This window comes from Cantharellus anzutake, assembly GCF_015039405.1.
Source record: "Cantharellus anzutake strain C23 chromosome Unknown EI90scaffold_2, whole genome shotgun sequence".
NCBI classification, from domain to species: domain Eukaryota; kingdom Fungi; phylum Basidiomycota; class Agaricomycetes; order Cantharellales; family Hydnaceae; genus Cantharellus; species Cantharellus anzutake.
Window position 1 is genome coordinate 623,068 of NW_024066952.1, and position 25,080 is coordinate 648,147.

Consider the following 25,080-nt stretch of genomic DNA (forward strand, 5'->3'; position numbering starts at 1 on the left):
GCCTCTTCGTAATAATGAGCGATCTTGCTTTCTTTGACATCGTAGACCGATTTTCGGCACTTTCTCAAACTCTTCTGTCGAAGGCGTCACATCCTTCCCAGACTCAGACAAACTACACACGCGCTGTTCTGACAGACCCACTTATCAAGTCGGTTCGCGATGTGGACGACATCGAAGCGGCTCTATTTGTTGTCCAAGCTCCATCTCCTGGTGTTGAACCGTCTGGGCCGGCATTAGATCTGAAACGAAGAGAGTCGGTCAATGCCACCCCTCTCAGAAAAGCGCGCGAGGCACCACTTCAACTTTGGGACGCTGAGGAGTGCCTTGAATCGGTCCTCAAACTGGGGGAGAAATAGTTAGTTGCCTTAGGCTTATGCTGTTTACCGGTAGTCGTGTGACGCGTCCTCCTGACAGTCAAATCATGCCCAGAGCCCAAGGGCATGCGAAAGAACTGATGAAATATGTTGGAACATTGAGCCAATCTATCTCAATTTTGGAACATGAAGTACGTCACTAACACGCTCTGGAGCACAATATTTACGAAATGAAGCTGGAAAAAGCTAATGCTAGCAAAAAAACCTCTTAAACCAGTAAATCCGATCAGCTCAGCCAAGCAAGAGGAGAAACTTACTAGGGAAATGGAGGCGCGTGTCGCGGCTGCCCGTAGGAAGGTGAAGTCGTCCTCGAACTTCTCCAATATCCTCGTTTAAACTCGATGGATCATTTAGCGCGATGAGCTACTGGGTAAAATCCGTAAACCGAGTGCTCGGGAGACTGGTCACACGACCGAGTCTGATGCATCAATATTCACGTCGCCTTCTACAATTCGAACACTTTTGAATTCAAGCCAGACCGGCGATCCACCACCCGCCCCTCCACCACAGAGGAAGCTCACCACCGCCGAAGCAATCGCCCAACGAAGGGCGGCCCGTCAGGCTACGAGAGATGCCAAGCGTCCTCAGAAGTCCTCGCAGCCCCCGAGCGAAGATGAAGTTGCCTTCTGGAGCGCCACCCCCCGCCCAGTATCGTCGCAATCTAAAGGCCCTAAGGGTGAAAGTGGGGGCGAGGAAACAGAAGAAACATCATCCGCGGGTGGTTCCCCCGTAATGAGCGTCCCAAATCCCTCCCTACGATGGTCACTTGCAGGCCGTAAAGTGGCCCAACCAGAGGAAACAGAGACAGAGCTGGAAAGTAAAGATGAAGAAGAGACTGAAGGGGACGGCGATGCGACCGTGATTCTGGGGGCTGAACCGAAGACGACGCAGCAAGAAGTTGCCCTTCCCCAACGGCGGGCTTTCTCGCTACTCCGCAATCCACGAAACCCACATTCCCGACTCACAGTTGAAGTGCAAGCAAGGATACCTTCGGAAGTGGCCTCAAAAGTCCAGAGCAAACTGCCCACTCAGCAACAAGTCGAATCATCAGAACCCTCAAGTCAAAAGGACCAGGTTGAAACGTTCATCAAGGTGCTGCCCGAGCCGGGGATTCCCTCGCAGCCGTCGACTGGCGTCTCTCCCGAAGGAACGAGTGACAGTCTTCCTCTCCCTGTTACCCCCGAGGTCGAGTCGCAGATAGTATGTATTCCTAGCCTATCTTCTTAGCATCAAAAGCCGACACGCCAGTAGTCTCGAGTTTGGAAAACGGCAGGAGACATTTTAATACCTGACCACAAATACGGTGTTGGACAGCAACGAGTTGGACCGCCGCCACCGGGAAGTCGGGAGACAATGTCAGGAGTACTTTACCAGTCAATTAGGTTGCATGCTGACTCCCCTCCCCCCTCGCAGTAAACTCCTCGTTGCACTGGAAGAAACACCGATATCCTCGAGTAAGAGCACAGACCTGGCGTTGCGATCCGTTTTGTCAGAACACACGGCTACGCCTTCACCAAGTGTCACCACCGTCCAAGTTTTCACAGCGAAGATAATACTTCTGCTGCTCGCTGCTCTCCCGAACAAGGTAGATCAAGTGCGACTCAAAGAAGCGCTGAAGGCCCACCCATGGGCCGCAGTGGGCATCGAGGGAACTGCAGACGCAAGTACCAAAGTGCTTTATACGTGTATGGGAAAAAAGCTGATTGTTATTGAGCGGAGAGAAGGAACGGTGCGTTTCGCATCATGAATAAGTAAACATGTTGTATCCTCAGTCTGTGTCGTCCTCGATATTTTTATGTCCTGTAACTGTCCTTGAACATGGCAAAACATGCCCCCTTTTTGAGTCGCCAGGAAAATTCGTTCATTTACTTGTAATCGCCCGCAATCATCTCGGACGCGAGCTCCGCAATTGCGTAGACTGGAATCTGAAGGTGAGCCGCTGGTATGATTGGCTAACAAAAACCACAACTGGCTAAGCGACGTGACCCAGCAAAGGACGAAAAAGTGTACGGACGAAAACACTAGCATCGACGACGCGAAGCTTCTTAATACCCTTCACGGTTAGATCAGGATTGACAACACCTTTGGTGCTGTTCTTGGCCGAGATGGCAAGACTGCCTGATGGAGGGCAAACCAATCAAATTGACCATCCGCTACCTTGATAATCAGCACGTACAAGAGGGATGGAAAATGGATACTGGAAGGTGAAAGCAAGATATCAGCATCTCCCATATCAATCCGCTGTTCGCACACGTACCCGTATTGTTGCGAATATACTGGATGATCTCTTCGTCAGTTTGCGCTGGAGTTAATGGACCCCACTCCCCCAAAACGTAGCCGTTGAAGATGGGTGCAGTCGCGAATTCTCGCGCGTGCTTGAGGGCTATGGAATCAATAGACGTTCAACCCCAGGCACGCCCTCTGTTGAGGTTGATGTTTGTAAGTGAAACTCACCAGCCACAGAGATGTGGAGGTCGGGCTCCTCTGTGAGGAGTCCAAGATCGATCAGGGGCGTGTCAAAGGGATTGCTTGATCGTAGTTTCACGCTTCCCCTGGAACTAGGAGACAAATTTACTGTCGCGATGCTCATAAAATTCCCCTTCGAGGGTCGAGGATAGAGTGTATTCGTGAATCCATCATCCATGATAAATTCAAAATGGGGTGAGTTTGGACCTGGGGAATTGTCAACGACGCCAGGTTGCGACCAGATGGAGTCATCAGGAGGCAAACGAAAGAATCCAATTGATTGAGCGATCGTGTTGGACAAGCGGCCTAGATGGAATTTAGTGTGCAAGTGCTTGGGACAACCTGGGAGGGAATGACCCACCAGTTCTGTTTGTGTCATACAACCCTTGTTGTTGTTGAGCGAAGGCGGGGTTATTGTAGAGCTCGTCCCTTGTACCATTGTCGTTTATATACCACTGTCATTCCGAAGATTAGAAGTGCGATCTTCCACCCTGCAGAACCCCCAAACACTCCCGTAACTCACATTATTCAGAAGTAATGTGTGATCTTGTAAGTTCTTGCCTACTTCGGGGTGATCTTTAACCACTTTAATCCCCAATGCCTCGAGTTCCGATTTTGGACCAACGCCCGAGAGCATCAAGATCTGGGGAGAGTTGATGGAACCAGCAGAAAGAATGACTTCTTTGGAGGCCTTGACAACGGTCCTTGGGCCTAGAATCCAAAATCACATCATCAGGCGATCAACTCAAACATCTCCTGATGTGGCAATCCAAAGGATCACCTACCATCGGGGCTTCGGGTAAACTCAACGCCGGTGACAACTGGTATTTTGTCGTTAGAGAACAATATTCTTGTAACCTGGGCGTTCCGTATCAAATCCAAGTTCCGTCGAGCTCCAGCTGCTTTGAAGTAGTTGTTTGCACCATTTCTAACACCTGTTCCTATGGTTCCAAATAGTTTGCCAACGCCGAGAGGTTTCCCAGAGTTAGTGTCCGAATTCCAGCTAAAGTCCGGGAGCTCGTGCGCGGCTGTTGGAGGTATAAACATCCATCGACGCTGACTTTCGCATGGCATACCTTGTTTAACCCTTTCGTGGAAAGGACTTCCATCATTAGCGAGGGAGATGAGTATAGGGCCTTTGTTTCCATATATGCTGGGATCATAATCCCCAGGGAAGTCGTGACCACTGGTAGGAAGCTTGCGCGTTTCAGACTGGGGAGAGACCGGTCAGTTCAAATAACGGGTTAAGGCGGATGCAACTCGAACTTTTTTGGAAAACGGGAGGATATTATTCCACGACCAACGTTGATCGCCTGTGATATTAGCTATCCGGTCATACTCTTCAAACGATCCACGAGTGTAGAACATGAAGTTGAACTATGGACATATTGAAAGTGCTCAGCGTAAATCGAGTCTAATTGGGCAAACTCGTAAACTCACAAGTGATGACCCGCCGACTACTTTTCCACGTGGGACTGGGACTGTTCTGTTGTTGAGCCCAATTTGAGGCTCGCTCTGATATTGCCACAAGGCCTCTGTACCAAATGCTGGTTGCGTGGCATATACAGGGACAGAGAATGCTGGAGTTCTCGGCACGCTTTTTACAAGGATGCTGAGAGTGCAGCTTTCCACATAAAACTAGCCAACCCACTCTGTACCAGCTTCAAGTACGAGGACTTTGAAATTGGGATTCTCCGATAGACGGGTTCCAACGACAGAGCCAGCGGTGCCAGCTGCACGGATCATAAACGCGGAGTCTGACAGTGGTAGTGCTGAAGCATACCTCCGATGATAATGAAATCGTAGAAGGTTTTCAGAACACTATATGTTGGGGACATGTTGGCTCGAACCACAGAGCGACGGTTTGTCTCTTGGGGACCTTAAGTATGAAAGAACGAGGTGCTGACCCTGTACATTTTCGGCTGCTACACGCGGCTGATTTGTACAGGAGTAAACGGCATTGAGAGTGATCGCGGACCCACGCGCGTCTGCCAGCCAACAGTGGCACGTATGACAAATCGTTTCAGAAAGGTCAATAGGGCGTCTAAACATATCCCTCGGGCCAGCACTCCGCACCGCCCTCCACAAACAGGAGGGTGGGAAGGTAGATATGTATCATTTGTCATGATATTCCGGCCAATTCCACACACCGCTAGATTTCATGTCATTTTAGAACCCATGCGAATGGTATACAATGAAGGTGAGGAGGGGGGAGGAAGGAGCCCGCCGCCTCGCGCCGTCGAGATTTATCCGACTTCCATGGCCCCTTCTTCCAAAACTGCACCATCGGATTCACGTCAGACATCCCATGGGAAGTAATGCGCGAAGTAATGCCAGATCGCGTAACACAAGAATGAAGAGGACCAATGTCGCATTGCATCACAATGTTCCGAGTGAGGCTTCATAACCACGACAATCAATGACATCTGGCGAGCTCCATAATGGGGGTGCTGTCAAAGTCGTGAACAAATATGCAGACCAGCCACACTTAGTCACAGCGGGGCGGTCTTTTCCGCAGTCCCCTCATCGACACCGAGCTACAGCCACAAGTCACCGATATGCGTTAATAACGCTAAGTATAAATGGCTCTCTAGCTGAGTTTGCAAAGGTACAGATGATATGCTGAGAAACCAATTAGACGCCGGCGGGCGGCGGCCTTGAGCTGCAGATGCAAGAAGCCGAGAATGCCGGGATAATTGTTTGTCGTCAAAGCGATGTGTCTCCGCAGTGATACCGTGAACAAATGATGGGTAGGAGTCTGCGGTTTTATTGCAGTTACCTTGCTCTTCAATTCGTGGGGATCTTAACTTTCCCACCCTGTTGACATTGCTTTAGGGTACAAGCAAGGTCGAGGCAATGCAGCAGCCTTTCTAGTGGAAGCGGCCGGCCAGAAACGCAAGTTCGGCGGGATCGACCTTTGATTGACCCAGGAGATGAGACACGATAAATTCGGCCGACTCCGCTACAATACGACTAAGGTGCTCAAGCCATGCTCGTTCGGAGGTTCAAACACAATATTCAAAAGAAAAACAAAGCTACCCCAGGAACACTAGCAACTGGGGGAGCCAGACATACCAGCATGTAAATCCGAAGGCAATCAGGGGCTAATATAATGACCATATGGCATGCCTTGTATGTAAGCCGGCTGCAATAACAAAAGTTGTTTCGCATCGGCCAGAACTCCGCACCAGTTTCGGCACCCCTATGGTACACTTGGACCGCTTGTGCTCGCGCTCGCCAACCATTCTTCAATCATCCGTGCGTTTAATTTTACAGCTTCGGAATAATTGTACGGAAACATAAAAGGAACGGAGTCCGATTTGGGAATGGTCATCCACTTTCGTCCAAGTAATGGCCAGATTATACCCCGCTGACAAGTGCTACGTCCGACTCAACTTCGGTCTTCGGACTTCGCGAACGATGAGGACTTCGTGCAGATGGAGGCGGTCGGCACAGTGTTCAGGCAGGGCGGAGTGCGCTACAAGCACCCTCTCAAGTATCTCGCCTTCGAGAAGTCGGTTCGTGACTGTTGCAATGTACCGGAAATTTCTTTGTACCACAAGTTTCCTATCATTCAATGTATTCTTGAGGTTTGTCATATCCTTACACAGAAACGTTGCAAGGAACACCAATTCGCGCTCCAAGTGCAGGCAACAATGCGGATGCGGGGCGATGGTGTGCAGGTGACCAACATCAAGTAGACACTCAGAGACGGGATGTGAAAAGAGGACATCACCGACTGAGCTCGCTCCGTGAAGAGACCTAGACAACCGATCACAAAAATGTCCCTTTTCTGCGGTTCGCAGTGTGGGCACTCCTTCGGTTTTCCAACAGCGAGAGTCATCTCAGGGGATGCTGGATCATGGCAAGGAAAATGCCGACGCACAGTGTTCAACAAACAACTTCCCATAGTTCAACCGTTCCCTGTGTTGCACTGGGATCACGCAACCGCCGCTCGTTGCGTCAGAGCCTAACAACATCATATAATCGCTGAGAGGAAAGGGATGCCAAAGAATCGCTGCAAGATTTGTCGAGGTGCTGTTTGCTCGTTTCGAGATGAGGTGGGTAACTCGAGGGATGCAATCACTTGGCACCACTCCCAACACAGCTGACGTATATTGGCTCCAGACACACTCTCCTTCAGGCTCTCAGCCACAAGAGGCTGATTCCGCATTTGTTGTATCATACCAAAGGCAAAGACTTCAGGACCGGGGAATCATCCGAGCCATCCTCACTGGAAGGCCTCAGCCAGTTGGCCAACACGAACCATGTGGCCGACTTCAGCATCATGGAATCCTACCGGTGGGATCCTCGGCGCCTCGCCCCATAGCGCACAATGGGTACCCAACTGGCCCAATGGCCGTGGCTATTTCGGGAGAGCCTGCACCATCCTACCCTCAATTTTCTATGGGACTTGCCTCCGAACCTCATTCATCCTCCGCTGCCATCTTCCCTCATGCTCAGCCGGAGCCATCGGCTCCCGCAACACAGGATGGTGGATGGTTGCATACTCCTACCGAAACCTCGGCGGCTCGAAACTCTGTGGGGAACTCTTTGTTTGTGTACGGTTTCGATTGAACTAACGAGCCATTGCATTGATCAGGTTATTGAGCTAGCTCCGACCATCAGTGGTCGGCGGCCCAACCACAATGGTGCCACAGGCACGCATTTCCCCAGAGGGTAAGCGCCGGCACGTTGGGGCTAGGCCATCAGCCATTGAGCAAGGAGCGCTCTCCCTCCTGGCCAATGATGCGCTTATGCCAGCCATCACACACATGCTGCCGTTACATTCTCTAGCATATCCCGCTTCTCCCTTCAGCGACTGGTATTCTATGAGGATGCATCACTTGCGCACCTATTTGGGACGTTCTTGTCATTGTACTGTATGTTTTCATGCTTGTATGCACCAAAAAACTTACCTCTTCGTCTAATACCATTTTCGTTTGCCCGTCATCTGTGTGTTGAGGACCCGCACCAACGCTGAGGCGTTGCTCGTGGTCGTTGCAAGAGAGTAAGAGATCCTTCCGATTATATTCTGGCGAAATTGCCGCCGACGCCCCCCGATGGATCGTTGCTTCTCGGGCCATTTCGTTCCGGAGGTATATATTCGTCAACGGGTGATTATTGTCACAGACCACTGGTCCTGAGGCTTCCGCAACTGCGATATACATCAAGATCGCTTTGATTAGGTTCATGCATAAGGTGACACACGTAGTTACCATGCGCGCTCTCGACTTTTGTTCGTTCCTGCGATGACCGATTCAGCCACTTACGCATACAACACCCACATATGATTATTGAAGTGGGACCATCACCAACTAGCCAACCTTCCTGAGGAGAACTCTGCGGACTTCAATGCTTCCTTCCACCATTCACGAGAATGTACATACATCATCCGTCTCGACTTCTGGATATCTGTCACGACTCGAATTGTATCATCAATCAACAAGTGGCGAGGTATTCATCCTAACCAATTCCAATGCCATGGGTAACGCTGGCGCTGATTTGTACGGCAGCGAAAGTCACTGGAATCAGTGACCCATGATGCACCGCTATAGTGTAGAATCATTGATCTGGACACTCTCCTTTGCAGTCTAACAAACAAAATGTGCGAGACACACTGCGAGAATGGTACAAGTTGTTCAGCGGGAATCAAACGAATCAAGACTTTCGTTCCCGTGCCGAGGCTTATTGCGTTCACCATAGTAACGGTGTCAAATGTAAGGTGTAAATCTGACCTCTAGGGCCCTCGACTGAGTCCCAATTTTTTCAGGCTCCAGTATACACCCACAACTGAGTTCAGAATCAGATGTTCAGCTCCAACCCCACAATTACGCGGCAAATTTTCAAAAGATGTTGCGCCCGCTGTGTCCCCGTTACTGCATCTTGGAGGCTGGCGAATGCCAAGTATCCTACGACATCAAACCGTAGCTGAAAAAAGTGTGCGAATTCCTATCCTGAGTGTATGTTTGTCCACATGCCATGCAGAGGACCTGACACAATGACAGTTTCCCAACTGGATGCGACGGAACTTCGAATTATATCAAAGGCATGACTTGCGCAAATGAAGAAGGCTTTCATTTCGACGTTGAGATGCGCGGAACGCTTCATTAGGACGGATCTTGACCTTCGAATTCTCAGGCGGAACACAGGCAGTGAAATTTCTCAGGGGGTCATGTCCATGCATGAAGGGCGGCGGCGGGCGAACCATCTCCATGGCTTCTCAAGAAATTTTACATGGAGGCGACTAACCATCGGTAAACCAACGCTTCACCAAATTTGAGGAATAGGGTTCTCGCTCGACGAACCGGTGCGCTCACTTGGACAACGATCGCGTCAATAATATCTTTGAAAGGTTCATTCAGGTCAGTTGCTTGTCATCCCAGCACTTGTAGTTTTTAGGATTCAAATTGCGGACCCCTCCGTAGTCGCTAAGTAATTGCCCAAACGAACGTGCGGCCCATCAAGCGGCAATTCAAGCTTTCACAGGACCTCAATATATGAACATGAAGCTTAGGACTCGTGAGTCAGGGGAGCAACGTTGAAATAGTCACCGAGCTAGGCCGCTGCCGAACCGGGTGTTTCTTCGCGACCGTCAACTAACGCCGAATATTGTCTCCTAGGGGAAAGATCTGTTACTGCTGAGACAGAGTCGTGGATACCAGCATCGCCAGCAATCTTTTTTTGGAACGTGATAGGCGACGTCCGCGCTTCACTAGAGCAGTGTAGGACAGTGGTGAAGGTGGATACCGGTAAGCCGAGAGACAGCGTCAAATATCCCTTCGCATGCCCTTCCCGTGCACCTATCTTCATTTTACAATTCCCATTTCTAACAGATAGATAATATTCTCAAAACCGAAATCTGCTTTGAGCCCAACAGGGATAGATACAGGTACCAAGAAAAAGACTGTTATTGATGATGCGTTTCGCACCATGAATTAGATACACACTCCATACTTCCCACTATATTGTGATCAATATTTTTCCTCGAACCCCCCTAACTGTCCTTGGATACATGACACGTATCCCTCCCATTTAACCCAAGCAAATCGAAGTTTCATCTATTGGTAATCACTGGTGATAATCTCTGAAGCGAGCTCCGCCATTGCGTAGATTGGAACTTGAAGGTGAGCCGCAGGTACGAATGGCTAAATAAGACCATAGCTGGTGAGCCCACGGGGACGAGAAGATAAAAAAAGAGCACGCACGAAAATACTAGCGTCGACAACGCGGAGTTTCTTGATACCCTTCATAGTTAGATCGGGGTTGACAACGCCATGGGGGCTGTTCCAGGCTGACATGGCGAGGGTGCCTGGTGAACAATAAAACAAAATTAACATAACCGTTCGCTACCCTTGATTTTGATGAATGACACGTACTAGTAGGATGGAAAATGGACACTGTGAAAGGTGAAAACGAGCGTCAGTTTCTCAGATCACAACCCCTGTGTCGTGTACGCACCCGTAGTGTTCCGAATATACTGTATGATCTCTTCATCAGTGTGCGCTTGAGATAGTGGGCCCCACTCTCCCAAGATGTAGTCCTTGAAGGCGGGTGCAGTCACGAACTCTCGTGCGCGTTTGAGAGCTATGGAAATAAATAAGCGTTTAGCCCCAGGGCACGCTGACGTTGAAAGCAAACTTACCGGTTACACCAATGTGAAGATCGAGCTCCTTTGTGAGGATTCCAAGATCGATCACGGGTGCGTCAAAAGGGTTGCTTGATCTGAGCGTCAAGGTTCCCCTGGAACTAGGAGCCAAGTTGACTGTCGCAATGCTCATGAAATTCCCCGTCGAAGGGTGGGGATAGATTGTACTCGTGAATTCGTCATCCAAGAGAAATTCGAATTGAGGCGAGTTGGGACCTGCGGAAGTGTCGACGACGCCGGGTTGCGACCAGATGGGATCATCGGAAGGCAAACGGAAGAATCCAATGGTTTGGCTGATCGTGTTGGACATACGACCTGAATGGATGAGTCAGTTTCACAGTGTTTGGGACAGCTCGAGGGGAGGAAGGGTGGGTGATTTACCAGTTTTGTTAGTGTTGTACAATACGCGCTGTTGTTGAGCAAAGACAGGATTGGTGTAGAACGCGTCCACTGAGGTGTTATCATTTATATACCACTGTTATCCCAAATGTTAGGAATGTGCTCCTGCGGACGCCAAAGCTCGGGGATCCCGGAACTCACACTGTTCACAAGCACTGTGTGGTCCTGCAAGTTCTTGCCTACTTGGGGGTGATCTTTAACCACTTTGATCCCCAATGCCTGCAGTTCCGTTTTTGGACCGACGCCCGAGAGCATAAGGATCTGGGGAGAGTTGATGGTACCAGCGGAAAGAATGACTTCCTTGGAAGCCTTGACGACGGTCTTTGTGCCTGGAATACAAAATCAAGCGGTTAATCCGATCATCCCCTGATGCGATCCAAGGATCATTTACCATTTGTGCCTTGTACAAACTCCACGCCAGTAACAACCGGTATTTTGTCGTTAGAGAACAATATTCTCGTAACGTGAGCGTTCCGTATCAAGTCCAAGTTCCGTCGACGTCCAGCCGTGTTGAAGTAGTTGTTCGCACCATTTCTAACTCCAGTCCCTATGGTTCCCCACATTCTGCTCATGCCGAGAGGTGTCCCAGAGTTAGTGTCCGGGTTCCAGCTGAAGTCAGAGAGCTCGTGCGCGGCTATTGGGTACTGGTATAAACATCCATACAACATAGATTTGACCTTCGCATTAGCGTACCTTGTTTGACTCTTTCGTGGAAAGGACTTCCGTCATTAGGAAGGGAGATGCGTATAGGTCCACTGGTTCCGTATCCCTCGGGATTGTAATCCCCGGGGAAGTCGTGACCACTGGTAGGGAGTTCGCGCGTTTCGGACTGGGAAAAGTCAAAATGAGATCAAAAACAGAGGTTTCGATGATATGAGTCCAAAACCTTTTTGGAAAGTGAGAGGATATTGTCCCACGACCAACGCTGATCGCCTGTGACGTTCGCAATTCGGTCATACTCTTCGATCGACCCACGAGTATAGACCATGAAGTTGACCTATAGAGATCAAAGTGTTGAGCCAAAATGGAGATTGGAAGCCGTAAAATAATAGTGCACTCACAAGTGATGAACCGCCAACCACTTTTCCACGCGGGACAGGAACTGTCCTGTTGTTAAGCCCAATTTGAGGCTCGCTTATATATCGCCACAGCCCCTCTGTACCGGATACTGGTCCCGTAGCGAACAAGGGCACAGACCACGTCTGAGTCTTTGGTACACTGTTTGGAAGATTGAGACTGGAATTCAACACGCATCACCTGCCAACCTACTCGGTACCGGCTTCAAGTACGAGAACATTAAAGTTGGGATTCTCCGATAGACGGGCCCCAACAACAGAGCCAGCGGTGCCGGCTACACGCAAGATAAGTAAGCGTTGGCTCCCCCTCCCCCCCTAATTCCGGCATCATTAAGACATACCTCCGATGATAATGAAATCGTAAAAAGTCTTCAGAACACTGTACGTGGGGGACATGCTGGCTTGGACTGTAGAACGACGGTTCGTTTCTTGAGCACCTTTAAATATGCAAAACGAAAAAAGAAACAAGGCACTGACCCCGCACATCTTGGAGGCTTTGGAGTCAGAGTCAATGGTGTGGCGCGGCCCAATAGTCTGAGAGATGGAAGCTCCGTTGGAATTTGCTCGATGTAATCGTCAACTGCCCGTTTCGATGAGGTTAGACAAACTCGGGTTCGCACACCGCCCTTTGATATGGCCGAGGATCAGGGGCATAGAAACACATATAGTTTGTCATGACAAGTCTGCTCAATTAATTAATTGATGTTGTATGGCCCCAAGTCGGCCCGCAAGCAGAGCGGTGCGCCCACCAGAGCCGGGTCCATGACATCGCCCCCGCACGGAACTTGGGTCTTTTGATAAAGTCATAACCAGCAAGGCCGCGTGATCACAGCCGGTTGAACCCGAGTTCATGGTTTCGTCTGATTTTGACGCTGCGTAACTACTCGCCTCGCTTCAGTAGGCATTTGCTGTGTTGTGACCGTCTGCCGTACGGTATCTATCCCCATCAGGTACCCAGGTGAACTGGTTGTTGCACACACACCCAACCTTGGGCTCCCTTGCGTTGTCTCTACCTCTGGCAGGTTACTGCTTGACGTCGCGCCACTTGGCTAGCCTCACTCCGCGGTCTTTGGACTTCTTTATCTCTTTTCACGCTGATGGACGACCATCACTCTGCGATCAATATCACAGGGTCTGACCTTGGTAGCAACAATCAACAGACTCCTGTTCTCCATCTTCGCCACCTACTTTTACTTTAGTCACGGCTTCGGACGCCCGCCTTGTTGAGGCACTGTAACAGTGTCGTAAGGGGCTACTGACCCGAGCCCATTCATATGAGGCAGGCGCCCCATCTCCTGCTCCTGAAAAACTGATTCGCCTTCGACTCAGAGTTTAACCCCCATCCCCGCCCCACAGTGATCCGACATCGGAGGATGAAGCTAGATCTTTCAGGCACCGAGGGATGCACGGACGGGTCAACAATATGATTTTCAGGTCCTTTGAAATCCGTTCATATTTTGAAATGATCGGATCCCCTACCACCCATCCTGAGCTCCATGTTCCGCCAGAAAGACATATGGGAGTGTATGAGGTCAGATGGAGGAATTAAGCACAGTCATGACCAATATATGGGACACAGTGCTGAGTTCCTCCGCGTTAAAAAAGTTGATGCCGCAGGTTCGGCATCGGGGATTTCGCCTTTTTGATGTATTCATATCCTGCTGACGCAAGATTTGTTGCCCCCTTTGAGAAGGGCACCCTAGCAGCCACATCGCGAACGGCGTGGTGTCGTGATGTACGATCCCCAGGGTTTGGGCGCAGTTTGAAGCCAAGGGAAGGTTGAGAGTGGTCAGTAATTCAGTGGCGCAGGCACATACATTAGCATTATCTTCGTCTACGTCATTTCATACATACAAGGTAATCAACAGTGAAATAAGAATGCTCGTATTACGACCTTTGAAACCAGTTGTCGCTCTGAGAGCTGGGGAGGGAACGGTTGGTGCTTGAAAGTAGTGATGGAACAGACGCTAGCGCTGAAGTTTGTAGAATGTATCCTGAAACAGGCGAACGTCCAGATGATAATTGTTTCTTGGAGACGGAATCAAGAAACCTGACACACTGATGCGATAGCTCCGGGTCTCACTGAATCGAAGTGCCCCCTCGTACCTATCTTCAACCTATCTTCCTAGTCTACACCATCAGGCTCACGCCACAAGTATCGCCGAACAACGATGGGGAAGGGGGGCTTTACCCGCGCTCGGCTAGGCCTCATAATAGCACCAATCACTGGCACAGTACTGTTTCAAAAGCCATTCATGCGAATGAGTCAGAGTCATAGCCAGAGTCAACAGTTTCAAGTTTGCAATCTCCGCGTCCCGTGATTACGAGAATTTCTGACGCCGAAATCACATGTCGTGCCTTTCTTTTTTGTCACGTTACTCCGTTCAACTTTCATGACGTCCAGACAGTTTCTGCGGCATCGGCGGCCAGTAGCATTTTATAGGTGCCATTTTCCTTACACAGGTGCCTTTCCCAACTCGCCATGGCTTCTACCTTTCCCATCGTTTTTGCGGTCTTTCTCTCAGCCGCAATCATCCAGTTCGTCAACCAGTTTAGGGGGCTCTGGAGCTCTCGAACCAACGCAGAAGTCTTCTCCCACAAAACCTGCCTCCCCCAGAATCATTGACGCAAACACTGTCGAATTAAGCTCATCTGTTCGTCGTGCGAGCACTCATAAGGCCCTGTTCCTCGTCAAGTGGTCGCTCACCAGGATGCGATGAAACGTTTGTTCCCCGATGGCTGGTCACCTCCACGCAAAATTTCTCGAGAGGCCATGGATGGTTTACGGACCTTTCACCGACACGACCCTGAGACGTTTACCACACCTGTTCTAGCTGAAAAGTTCAAGATCAGTCCCGAAGCCGTTCGGCGTATCCTCAAATCTAAATGGCAGCCTGATGAAAAGCGGAAGGCGCGGATGATTGAAAAGGAAGTGGAATCGAAGAACAATTGGCGAGCGTGGAAGCGGCAGGAAGGGGCCTCTAAGCGTGCGGTGAAGGGGCCGAAATTGGTGGAGATGTACGCGGACGAAGAGAGTGATAAGGAGTTCCTGGCCGATGCTGAGAAATTGAATGGTTCATAATATAAAGTATGGGATGCTGTCATTCTATAACTTGGTAACTCGGGTACTGAAAATGCCTCTTTCCCAGTCCACAGCGAAGCCCTAGACACATCATGGCCTGTATTTATGCCTAAGTTATCACTGCATCGGTGCAAGTATCGCTCTATTAAGTGGCAAATGCAGCTGGGTCTTTGTCTTGGGCTCGGGCCGCTATGATTGTCCGCTTGCACCTAGATTCTACAGTGGACACACATACGCCCTCGACATGTTACACGCGCCTTTACCAGACAGCTTAGTTTGGAGATATCTGTAACTTGGGACTTGGGCTTTGTTCGAGTTGAAGAAATAGGTTTCTTATACCTCTTTCTTCCTGTTTCTTTCTTGAGAAAGGAACAGACGAGTTTTGGATTCAGCAACCGGTGGAAGCCTTAGAGCAGCAGTTCGATTCCGATCAAGAGAGCGTAGTTGCGACACCCTCCTCCACTGGAGCTCGAACAGTGCATCAGTATGCGGTTCAATCCCACGACTTCAGCCCGATCTCAATGATCAGGTGTGGGCGTTTATACGGGCTTTGTCATCTTGGTATTGCTGGGGGTGGAAGGGACGAAACATCGATCCTAAAGTTACCTGCACTGCAGGTCACTCTGCCTCCCCCATAATTATGTAAAACGTGCCACTTTTGCTTACGTGTTGTATTCCGCATTGTATTACCGGCACAGCCGTCCGGGTGAAATTACGCCATTTCTGCCACTTGTGCTGACGTGTTCATTTTCCATTTAGGTTTCATGAACTTGTGACTTTTATATTTATAACGTACAATTGGTAGACAAATCAAGAGAGTCACGCTGAAAATCCAGTGAGATTGGCAAAACCCAATGTGAGCGTCACCTACGAATCTCTGAGGCTTGATTTTGGGCTCTTCTGGTAGAGGAGAATTAGATCTATCCACGTACCGAATTTAGGGGTGAATGCCCAACTACTTCAGGAGTTAATATGAAGAACTCTGCGCTTCGCAATGTCAGCGCTTAGTCCAAGCACACCTGAATGCGCGCCCAGCACTTACCTGGCCAAAATTCCCCTTGTATCTGCACCCCTACCTGCCTTACTCGTCCTGCTGGGCTGCGTCCGATGATACAGCCACAGCCTGCATCTGCTAAAATACTGTGTCGTACTCATGAATTGGCATGTCAGCCTGCGATGCGGCCCCTTCTTGAAGTGATGCAGCAGACACATGCCCAACTGCGCAGCTCTTGGTCCGACCCCCCCACTGCTGCTGCACCCCCGCTTGCCCTGCCGCATGGGCGCTTTGGGCAAGGGAAGGAGATTTATTAGTCGATACTATTGACCAATTTTCAGTGCGCTTGTCTTATCCTCATTTGTACACTTGTCCCCCCCCCCAAGTCGCTGTCCTGATGTCCTCTTTCTGCTCCCCATTTTCCTATTTGTTTCCTATTATCCGGAACACTTCCGCTATTGTCTCCACACACTTGACATAGCCCGATGCCATGATTCGGGATCTCTCCTGAGCATATGCACTCTTTTTGTGTGGAATAATGATTTAATCATGGTTCACTTTTTTCTGTACAACTGACTAGGGTGTTGAAAAGCAGTGCAGGTCAGCGCGTGCGAAGGCACGCACTCTAGTCTCAAATGATCACATGCATTCGTGACAATGCATGGATTTCAGGTGCTAAGCAGGCCATCGGAAATGGACTGCCGATTTGAAATTCGTCTTTGTCCTGGCACGTCGTCCGACGGACAGTATAGTCCGCCGGATGATTTGCCAGAATTGGACTACTTGGGTCTGATGACCATAATTGAAGGAAACCCTTTTGAATAAAGGCATCCCGGAGCCGCCGCGCCGACATTATCACAAGCTAGGAGCCAGGAACTAATGACATTATATTAATGTCGCCATCTCGCGTGCGAACACCCCCACAACGCTGAATTGCGGGGGTGAATACCTCAAGTGTCTAAGAAACAGATTGTTATCCTGTCGTGTGAACTCCGTAGCATGTCCCTTCAGCCTGCACATACATTCTATCACTGGGTTCGTGCAGTCGGGCCTGAGACATTCTAGCTGCGCTAGATCGCTTTCGTACAGGCTAATTGTGAACACTGAAATAAATTGCGATTAGACACTTGCACAATATAGGGATGAGTTGCAAAGCCTAATCATATGATAAACAACGTGTTCGATGACAACTAGTACAGGACCCTGCGGGCTCACAGCGAATGGAATGTCATCGATTTTGGCCCGAAATCTAGGAAATCATTCGTGAAGTTCTGAAGAAGGTAATAGCTATTCTCATCTGCAAATTACTTAAAAAATACCATTCAAGTATGATATTGCATAGCAAGAAATTGTTAGTTGTCTTCCTCAATCTTTGGAGTGACTTTTGGCTTAGGCTTCGCAAGTGCTTCGATAGCACCTTGGATTGCATGGACATCATTAATGCTACTCCCAAGATAGTAACAATAGTAACAATTGAATTCAACACAAAGCGATGAGCACAAATAAAACGGTGGTGGTGGTGACACATCTGATTTATTACCCCGCAGTCCCGAAATGATCTGGCAGTTGCAGCTCTGCCATCGAGTTGCACTGCAGCGTCCATGGGGGGAGGGGTGAATAAGGTATGCTGGTGTGCGATTCTGGTAAATGATCAATCCCCAAAGCGCCCACATGCCAATCATGTGAGGTGGAGGCTTTTCATCCAATTCCGAATTTGATTGCACGGGTTCTGGCTGATTCTAGGGCAGGATTATTCCTTATGTAAAGCCGGGGGGGCAAGTGAACGGTCAAGGTCAAGTCACATGCCAGACGCGGAAACTATGTCAGCTTTGTCATTCCCACGTCGATCACTTACGGGAATGGCCTAGGAAGCGTTGCGGGATCGCAACTGCCAGGCATATGGAGGCCGTCCCTTTTGGTCTAACTCCGCCGCAACACCAGGCGGGATCCGAGCCTCTACTACAACACCGCTAAGCCATGATTCCAAGTTCGGCCAGCATTGTTTGGGCATTTATGTGCAAGCAAATGTAATAGAGGCTGGATTATGCCATGTCGTCAAACAAAGGCCAACCGCCTGCTTACGTTATTCCCTGAGGCTGTCATCAAATAGACGAATAGACGAATAAATCCGGCCAACTCCCTCAGCCTGTCATGGGGGTGTCTGTTACATAACCGCGTGACCAGGCGATCTGATATCGTGGGTGCCAGGGTCCATGCAGCCTCTCGGAACAGCTGCGCCGAGGTTGTAGGGAGGGACCTCACGGGGTCATCGCCCCCGCTCCCCCATATTTAAAGTGCCCAACAAGCAAAGCCCTCATTCTCCAGTATCAACCAGTATGTCCCCGACATACAGTGTCCTGAAGACCTTTTACGATTTCATTATCATCGGAGGTATGTCTCAATGCTCCCGGAGACAGGCTCAGTTATTCATGATGCGCCACAGCTGGCAACGCTGGCGCCGCTGTTGGGGCGCGTCTAGCGGAGAACCCTAAATACAGCGTTCTCGTACTTGAAGCTGGTCCCCCGTAGGTTACATAGCTTTAGCGAGAATCGCACTCTTAGTGTTTTCTAGCCTTCCCACCCAGCCAGCGCCAGGCAGTCAATATTGGAGCACTCCCATATATGCTTCAGGGCCGTCAAAGCTGCCACAGTATATATGGAACTATACGAGCATACCTCAAGTTGAGCTTGCCAACAACAGGGTTGTCTCAATGCTGAGTGGAAAAGTAGTCGGTGGGACGTCAAACGTGAGTGGCGATTTATCGGCCATTCGATTAGGCTCGATTGTGCTGAACTGAACGCTTTCGTGCAGGTCAACTTCATGCTCTATACTCGTGGAACTAAGGAAGAATATGATCGAATCGCGAGGATCGCGGGTGATCAACGTTGGTCATGGGATAATATCATCCCATTTGCCAAGAAGGTTCGACCCCCCCCCCCCCCCCGGGATTGTTATTTTTGAGCTAATATCACTTTGACTTTGCCCAGTCCGAAACGCGTAAGAATACCACCAGCGGTCGCAACTTTGACGGGGATTTTAATCCTGACGCGTACGGAGACAGTGGTCCCATACTCATCTCCCTTCCTAATGATGGAAGTCCTTTCCATGACAAGGTTAAGCAAGGTATGCCATGCGGACGCCGGTTTTTTTTTGTTGTGTGTTTCGTGGACACTTATACCAGTGCCCAACAGCTTCGCACGAGCTCGGAGGTGATTTCGAGTGGTCGTCTGACACTAACTCTGGCAGATCTCTTGGTCTGGCTAGATTGGTCGGAACCATAGGGACAGGAGTTCGAAGTGGATCAAGTAACTACCTTAAAAAACCTCGGCGGAACTTGGAGGTGGTGACGGGTGCCCGTGTTACCAAGATATTGTTCTCCGATGGCCCAAACCCCGCTGTCACTGGCGTCGAGTTCACTAAAGGCACAGATCGTAATGGTAAGTGATTCCTTGGTGGTCGACGTAATCGCTTGATGCTGACAATGTGGTTGTTTCCCTTGGGTTCCAGCCCCAAGGACTATCGTACGGCCTTTCAAGGAAGTGATTCTTTCTGCTGGTGCCATTGGCTCCCCGAAGATCCTTCTACAGTCAGGCGTTGGTCCAAAATCGGAACTGGAGAAATTGGGAATTAAAGTGGTTAAAGATCACCCTGATGTCGGCAGGAACTTGCAAGATCATGCACTGATTACGAATAGCGTAAGCTTTGGTGTCTGCAGGCGAAGGGTCATCTTTCTGATATTTGAGAGAGACAGTGGTATATAAATTCCAACATTTCCAGGGACGAGCTCTTCCCACCTCCTGGCCGTCCTCTCAGTGCCTGGGCACAAGGACAATGGGATCTGTATGATAAAAACAAGACTGGTAGATCACACCCTGTCGGATCACTCAAGTACTGTATACTGAACCATCCATCTAGGGCGTCCATCGAACACGATCGGCCAAACCATTGCCTTCTTCCGTTTGCCTTCCGATGATCCCATTTATAAGAAACCTGGCGTCGTTGATGATTCCCCAGGTCCAAATTCACCTCAATTCGAATTCTTCATAGATGATGGATGGTCGAACTTGCTTACCAATCGGCCCGACGTTGGGAGATTTATAACTATAGCAACGATTGTCTTGTCTCCTAGTTCTAGGGGAAGCGTGACATTGAAGTCAAGCGATCCCTTCGATGATCCTTTGATCGATCCTGCGCTTCTCACAAAGGAGATCGATTTTCACATCCTGAAGACCGGTGAGTCCGCCTACATCATTCCTCTCATCAGAAGGCATGCCCAAGGCTGAACATCTGCCCATTCCATAGCCATCAAGCGGGCACGAGAGCTAGTTCGGGCACCTGTTTTCGAGGGCTACATTCAGGGGGAGTGGGAAAAGTTGGCTGAAGCAAAAACCGATGAACAACTTGACAAATATATCCGCGAAAACACCGGTACGTGTGCGACATTGCATGGTTGTGATCCAGGATGCTGACGTTTTCTTTGCCTTTCAGTTGCTCATTTGCATCCTTCTTGTGTGTGCTGATCATTTAGACACTGAATTTTTTTGATTGGTTTTTCACTTAATTAGCTACTCTGGCTATTGGACCCAAGGGTAGCGACAAAGGCGTTGTCAACCCTGATCTCACCGTGAAGGGTATCAGGAGGCTCCGTGTCGTCGATGCTAGCATTTTCGTGAGTGTTCTCTTTGTACCTTGCCGGGTTTCGTTGCTTAACCAGCTCCGGTCTTGTTAGCCAAATGTCGTCGCGGCTCATCCTCAGATTCCAGTCTATGCGATCGCGGAGCGTGCTTCGGATATCATTAAGAAGCATTATCAGTGGCCTTACTATTTCGACAGTGTGTGGGAAGGCAGTGCATCTGTGACCGATTTTGTTGGGAAGATCATTTTGTCACTTTTCGAATGATGCTTGGACACTAGGATCTCTCTCTCTTATCTGAACATTTTGATGTTCATTCTCTTCCTTGTCCCTGCTTTTCTCTCTTCAGTTCTCTAAGCATGTATGCACGAGACTGAGATCAGTGCTTAAGTTTACAGCTACTCTTGTGTACGCTGCCCAAACCGTGGTGGCCTCAATAGTATTTGGAAGCCCTGTTAACCGCGTGACCAGGTGATCTGACACCGTGGGAGTCAGGGTTCATGCGGGCTCCCGGAATGGCTGCGCCGAGGTTGCAGGAAGCAAAGCTGACAATTGCAGGGGCCCTTACACCTTCGTCACCATTCAATTCCGTTCGAACGGTCCCACAGAGAACCCGAAATGCAGGAGTCATCACCCCCTTCCCCCCATATTTAAGCTGCCCAAGAGACAGAGCCCTCGTTCTCCAGCGTCGACCAGTATGTCCCCGACATACAGTGTCCTGAAGACCTTTTACGATTTCATCATCATTGGAGGTATGTCTCAATGCTCTCGGGAATACGCTTAGTTATTCATGGTGCGCAACAGCCGGCAATGCTGGCGCCGTTGTTGGGGCGCGCCTATCGGAGAACCCTAAATACAGCGTTCTCGTACTTGAGGCTGGTCCCGCGTAGGTTACATAGGTTTAGCGAGAATCGCCACTATAGTCATCCCAATAGGCTGCCAGACGATTCAATTTGGAGCATCCCCGTACTTGCTGCGGGGCCATCCCAGACGCAGAATATATGGAACTATACGAGCGTACCTCAAGCGCAGCTTGCCAACAACAGGGTTGTCTCAATGCTGAGTGGGAAAGTAGTCGGTGGGACGTCAAACGTGAGTGGATGATTTATCCGCCATTCCATCAGGTTCGATTGTGCTGAACACTTTCATGCAGGTCAACTTCATGCTTTATACTCGTGGAACTAGAGAAGAATATGACCGAGTCGCAAGGATCGCGGCCGATACACGTTGGTCATGGGATAGCATTATCCCATTTGCCAAGAAGGTTCGACCCTTCCTCCCTTCATATCTAATCGAGGATTTTTGAGCTAATATGACTTTACCCAGTCCGAAACGCGTAAGAATACCACCAGTGGTCGTAACTTTGACGGGGATTTTAATCCCGACGCGTACGGAGACAGCGGCCCTGTACTCATCTCCCTTCCTAATGATGGAAGTCCTTTCCACGACAAGGTTAAGCAAGGTATGCCACGCGAATGTCGGGTTTTGTGTTGTATGGATGCTGATACCAATGCTCAACAGCTTCGTACGAGCTCGGGGGTGATTTCGAGTGGTCCTCTGACACTAACTCTGGCAGGTCTCTTGGTCTGGCTAGATTGGTCGGAACCATAGGGACAGGAGTTAGAAGTGGATCAAGTAACTACTTTAAAGGGACTGGACGTCGACGGAACTTGGAGGTGGTGGCGAATGCCCGTGTTACCAAGATATTGTTCTCTGATGGCCCAAACCCCGCTGTCACTGGCGTCGAGTTCATTCGAGGCGCAGATCGTAATGGTAAGTGATTCCTGGGCGATCGATGCAATCGCTTGATGATGATGATGATGATGTGATTTTTTTGGGTTCCAGCCCCAAAGGTCGTCGTACAGCCTTACAAGGAAGTCATTCTTTCTGCTGGTGCCATTGGTTCCCCGAAGATCCTTCTGCAGTCAGGTGTTGGTCCAAAATCGGAACTGGAGGAATTGGGAATTAAAGTGGTTAAGGATCACCCTGATGTCGGCAAGCACTTGCAAGACCATGCACTGATTACGAATAACGTAAGCTTTAGTCTATGCAAGCGAAAGGTCATATTTTCTAACATTTGAGAGACAGTGGCATATAAATTCCAACATTTCCAGGGACGAGCTCTTCCGTCAACCTTACGATGCCTGGGCTCAAGGACAATGGAACCTGTATAGCATAAATAAGACTGGTAGATCGCACCCTATTAGACTATCTCAAGTATTGCAAACTGAACCATCCATTTAGGGCGCCCATCGAACACGATCGGCCAGACCATTGCCTTCTTCCGTTTGCCTTCCGATGATCCCATTTATAAGAAACCCGGCGTCGTTGATGATTCCCCAGGCCCAAATTCACCTCAATACGAATTCTTTATAGATGATGGATTCTCGAACTTGCTCTACCCGGCGCCCGGGGGTGACTATGCAACTATTGCGACGATTGTCTTGTCTCCTAGTTCTAGGGGAAGTGTGACATTGAAGTCAAGCGATCCCTTTGATGATCCTTTGATCGATCCTGCGCTTCTCACAAAGGAGATCGATTTCCACATCATGAAGACTGGTGAGTTCGCCTCCCAATACTCATGTCAAGGCGTGTCCGAGGCTGAGCATCTGCTCATTTCGTAGCCATTAAGAAGGCACGAGAGTTAGTTAAGGCACCCGTTTGGAAGGACTACATCTTGGGTGAATGGGGTCCGTTGGCTAAAGCACAAACCGACGCAGAAATCGATCAGTATATCCGTGAAAACACCAGTGCGTGTTGGACAGCCTATATTTGTAGTACGAGATGCTAACACTTTTTTCACCTTTTTCAGTTGCTCATTTGCATCCTTCTTGTGCGTGTTAATCATTTGAACACAGAATGGTTGGTTTTATGATTCGTGTTTCACTTAATTAGCTACTCTGGCTATTGGACCCAAGGATAGCGAAAAGGGTGTTGTCAACCCTGATCTTACCGTGAAGGGTATCGGGAAGCTCCGTGTCGTCGATGCTAGCGTTTTCGTGAGTGTTCCCTTTGTACCTTGCCGGGTTTCGTTGCTTAACCAGCTCCGGTCTTGTTAGCCGCATGTCGTTGCGGCTCATCCTCAGATTCCAGTCTATGCGATCGCGGAGCGTGCTTCGGACATCATTAAGAAGCATTACGAGCCATCCAACTATTTCTACAGTGTGTGGGAAGGCAGTGCATCCGTGACCGATTTTGTTGGAAAGATCATTTTGTCTCTTTTCAAGTGATGCTTGGACGGAGAATCTCTCTCTCATCTGATTCATTCTTTTTTCTTCAGTTCTCTAAGCATATATGCACGAGACTGAGGCAAGTGCCTGAGCGGTATTCCGATTGCAATTACTTTTGTGTATGCCACATAAACTTTGGTGGCCTCAAAAATACAGTTTTTGACATGTGTACCGAGTTGCAGTTGGAAATTTGATGGTGCTTAGCGTAACTTGGGCCGCTTACCATTCTATATCTACAAGGTGGCACTTTTCCTGCTCAGTATGTACTAATAAAACAACCCCAAACCTGCTGTTAATGTCTGTGGTTACGACGTCTGTAAAACTGTATGAACCACGCGTTGTCCCACGCCTCTCCCCTTTTCCTGCACCAAGAACGAGAATGGTAGAATGGTCTATATCTATAACATCGTGGGCTCAGTGACCTTGAATAGGTTTTAGCGCCCCCCACGCTGTGAATAGATCCGAGTGCGGCTATCTCGTTTTCCAAGCTTTTGAGTAACTTCTTCTGGCGTTTACCTGCGAAAACTTGGTAATTTACCAGGGTTTACTTCCTACAGTGCATCTCCATGTGAAACGATACGACACACACACCTTAAGACGCATGAGTAATTAATATAATTGGTTAGACGCGCCAAAACAATCATGATGTTGTTTGTTGCAAATTGAATTGAATCGAACCCCGTCAATGATTAAAGCCACCAGCAAACCCGCATACTACGCTGATGATACAAACATGTGCGTGCGCCCCAATTCTTTCCCAACATATATCCATCAAACAAAAATGAGCGTGGCGGGGCAAAAAAGGCGAGCTGCATGGGGGAATTATTCTGCGTGATTCTAGCTAGCTGGTCACTCCCACGTCCTCGGGCCACGTCCGCGGTATTAAGAAAACGTACCCCCAGAAGCTAACCAGTTGGTCTAGGTAGCAGCTGAGAATCCGAATTAAATCTCTTCGGAGCCATGTGTATGGGAATCGACGAGCTTTCTCGGTGGTGTTAAATTGGATGGGAAAAGCGCTAGTCTCGAGCGAGAGGTGGTTCGGGTCCCTAATTGGATCCTGGATGCGGTTGTACCTGTCGTGATGCCGGAATCGCGATGGCCGAAATGTGAACTAAACTTGCTCTCAATGGGTTGCGCAACATTGCGAATTAACCATGATTGGTCAAGGGACAATCTG

The 25,080-nt window shown here is 49.4% G+C and overlaps 7 protein-coding genes across 7 annotated transcripts; 5 read left to right on the forward strand and 2 right to left on the reverse strand.

The window, feature by feature from the left end:
• Positions 1 to 14: 14 nt before the first annotated feature.
• On the forward strand, positions 15 to 2,197 carry EI90DRAFT_3149860 (uncharacterized protein; the record flags this gene model as incomplete). The annotated part of the gene is made up of 6 exons (XM_039065621.1): positions 15 to 355; positions 415 to 505; positions 561 to 671; positions 729 to 1,574; positions 1,626 to 1,729; positions 1,788 to 2,197. 6 exons carry the CDS (start codon positions 15 to 17, stop codon positions 2,119 to 2,121), a joined length of 1,827 nt encoding a protein of 608 aa, XP_038923228.1. The 3' UTR covers positions 2,122 to 2,197.
• On the reverse strand, positions 2,181 to 4,841 carry EI90DRAFT_786954 (aryl-alcohol oxidase-like protein). The gene is made up of 13 exons (XM_039068047.1): positions 4,624 to 4,841; positions 4,492 to 4,573; positions 4,281 to 4,437; positions 4,107 to 4,217; positions 3,917 to 4,052; positions 3,626 to 3,868; positions 3,364 to 3,551; positions 3,202 to 3,295; positions 2,829 to 3,146; positions 2,632 to 2,757; positions 2,551 to 2,571; positions 2,389 to 2,492; positions 2,181 to 2,326 (listed from the first exon to the last, which is right to left on the reverse strand). Exons 1-13 carry the CDS (start codon positions 4,676 to 4,678, stop codon positions 2,240 to 2,242), a joined length of 1,722 nt encoding a protein of 573 aa, XP_038923229.1. The 5' UTR covers positions 4,679 to 4,841; the 3' UTR covers positions 2,181 to 2,239.
• A 1,966-nt stretch (positions 4,842 to 6,807) lies between these two features.
• EI90DRAFT_3030213 (uncharacterized protein) lies at positions 6,808 to 7,445 on the forward strand. Its single transcript, XM_039058196.1, has one exon. The coding sequence runs from the start codon at positions 6,897 to 6,899 to the stop codon at positions 7,416 to 7,418; it is 522 nt and encodes a 173-aa protein (XP_038923230.1). The 5' UTR covers positions 6,808 to 6,896; the 3' UTR covers positions 7,419 to 7,445.
• A 2,257-nt stretch (positions 7,446 to 9,702) lies between these two features.
• On the reverse strand, positions 9,703 to 12,698 carry EI90DRAFT_3030222 (aryl-alcohol oxidase-like protein). Its single transcript, XM_039058197.1, has 14 exons — positions 12,441 to 12,698; positions 12,305 to 12,370; positions 12,157 to 12,238; positions 11,949 to 12,105; positions 11,774 to 11,884; positions 11,581 to 11,716; positions 11,279 to 11,521; positions 11,029 to 11,216; positions 10,870 to 10,963; positions 10,486 to 10,803; positions 10,302 to 10,427; positions 10,220 to 10,240; positions 10,049 to 10,152; positions 9,703 to 9,988 (listed from the first exon to the last, which is right to left on the reverse strand). The coding sequence occupies exons 2-14, from the start codon at positions 12,357 to 12,359 to the stop codon at positions 9,902 to 9,904; spliced, it is 1,722 nt and encodes a 573-aa protein (XP_038923231.1). The 5' UTR covers positions 12,360 to 12,370; positions 12,441 to 12,698; the 3' UTR covers positions 9,703 to 9,901.
• Positions 12,699 to 14,649: 1,951 nt separating this feature from the next.
• On the forward strand, positions 14,650 to 14,907 carry EI90DRAFT_2832614 (uncharacterized protein; the record flags this gene model as incomplete). Its single annotated transcript, XM_039053630.1, has 1 exon — positions 14,650 to 14,907. A coding segment is annotated over one exon (258 nt), but the record flags the coding sequence as incomplete, so codon positions are not given.
• Positions 14,908 to 18,375: 3,468 nt separating this feature from the next.
• Positions 18,376 to 20,940, forward strand: EI90DRAFT_3115329 (uncharacterized protein; the record flags this gene model as incomplete). Its single annotated transcript, XM_039062768.1, has 13 exons — positions 18,376 to 18,430; positions 18,483 to 18,564; positions 18,612 to 18,786; positions 18,852 to 18,962; positions 19,028 to 19,163; positions 19,232 to 19,477; positions 19,548 to 19,735; positions 19,792 to 19,900; positions 19,956 to 20,273; positions 20,343 to 20,468; positions 20,529 to 20,549; positions 20,606 to 20,709; positions 20,770 to 20,940. 13 exons carry the CDS (start codon positions 18,376 to 18,378, stop codon positions 20,938 to 20,940), a joined length of 1,842 nt encoding a protein of 613 aa, XP_038923233.1.
• Positions 20,941 to 21,370: 430 nt separating this feature from the next.
• EI90DRAFT_3115330 (uncharacterized protein) lies at positions 21,371 to 23,903 on the forward strand (the record flags this gene model as incomplete). The annotated part of the gene is made up of 13 exons (XM_039062769.1): positions 21,371 to 21,425; positions 21,478 to 21,559; positions 21,609 to 21,765; positions 21,827 to 21,937; positions 22,000 to 22,135; positions 22,195 to 22,446; positions 22,519 to 22,706; positions 22,762 to 22,861; positions 22,918 to 23,232; positions 23,298 to 23,423; positions 23,486 to 23,506; positions 23,569 to 23,672; positions 23,733 to 23,903. The coding sequence occupies 13 exons, from the start codon at positions 21,371 to 21,373 to the stop codon at positions 23,901 to 23,903; spliced, it is 1,818 nt and encodes a 605-aa protein (XP_038923234.1).
• Between the last annotated feature and the right edge of the window lie 1,177 nt (positions 23,904 to 25,080).

Bases quoted from the DNA above. Each gene is read 5' to 3' on its own strand.
- EI90DRAFT_3030213 (XM_039058196.1), top strand. From the start codon at position 6,897: ATGAGGTGGGTAACTCGAGGGATGCAATCACTTGGCACCACTCCCAAC.
- EI90DRAFT_3030222 (XM_039058197.1), bottom strand. From the start codon at position 12,359: ATGTCCCCCACGTACAGTGTTCTGAAGACTTTTTACGATTTCATTATC. The intron at 11,717-11,773 runs GTTTTGGACTCA...GACTTTTCCCAG, and splicing joins TCCTCTCACTTTCCAAAAAG to TCCGAAACGCGCGAACTCCC. The intron at 10,153-10,219 runs GTACGTGTCATT...ATTGTTCACCAG, and splicing joins GTCCATTTTCCATCCTACTA to GCACCCTCGCCATGTCAGCC.
- EI90DRAFT_786954 (XM_039068047.1), bottom strand. From the start codon at position 4,678: ATGTCCCCAACATATAGTGTTCTGAAAACCTTCTACGATTTCATTATC. The intron at 4,574-4,623 runs GTATGCTTCAGC...TGATCCGTGCAG, and splicing joins CGATTTCATTATCATCGGAG to CTGGCACCGCTGGCTCTGTC. The intron at 3,869-3,916 runs GTATGCCATGCG...TACCTCCAACAG, and splicing joins CCACGAAAGGGTTAAACAAG to CCGCGCACGAGCTCCCGGAC.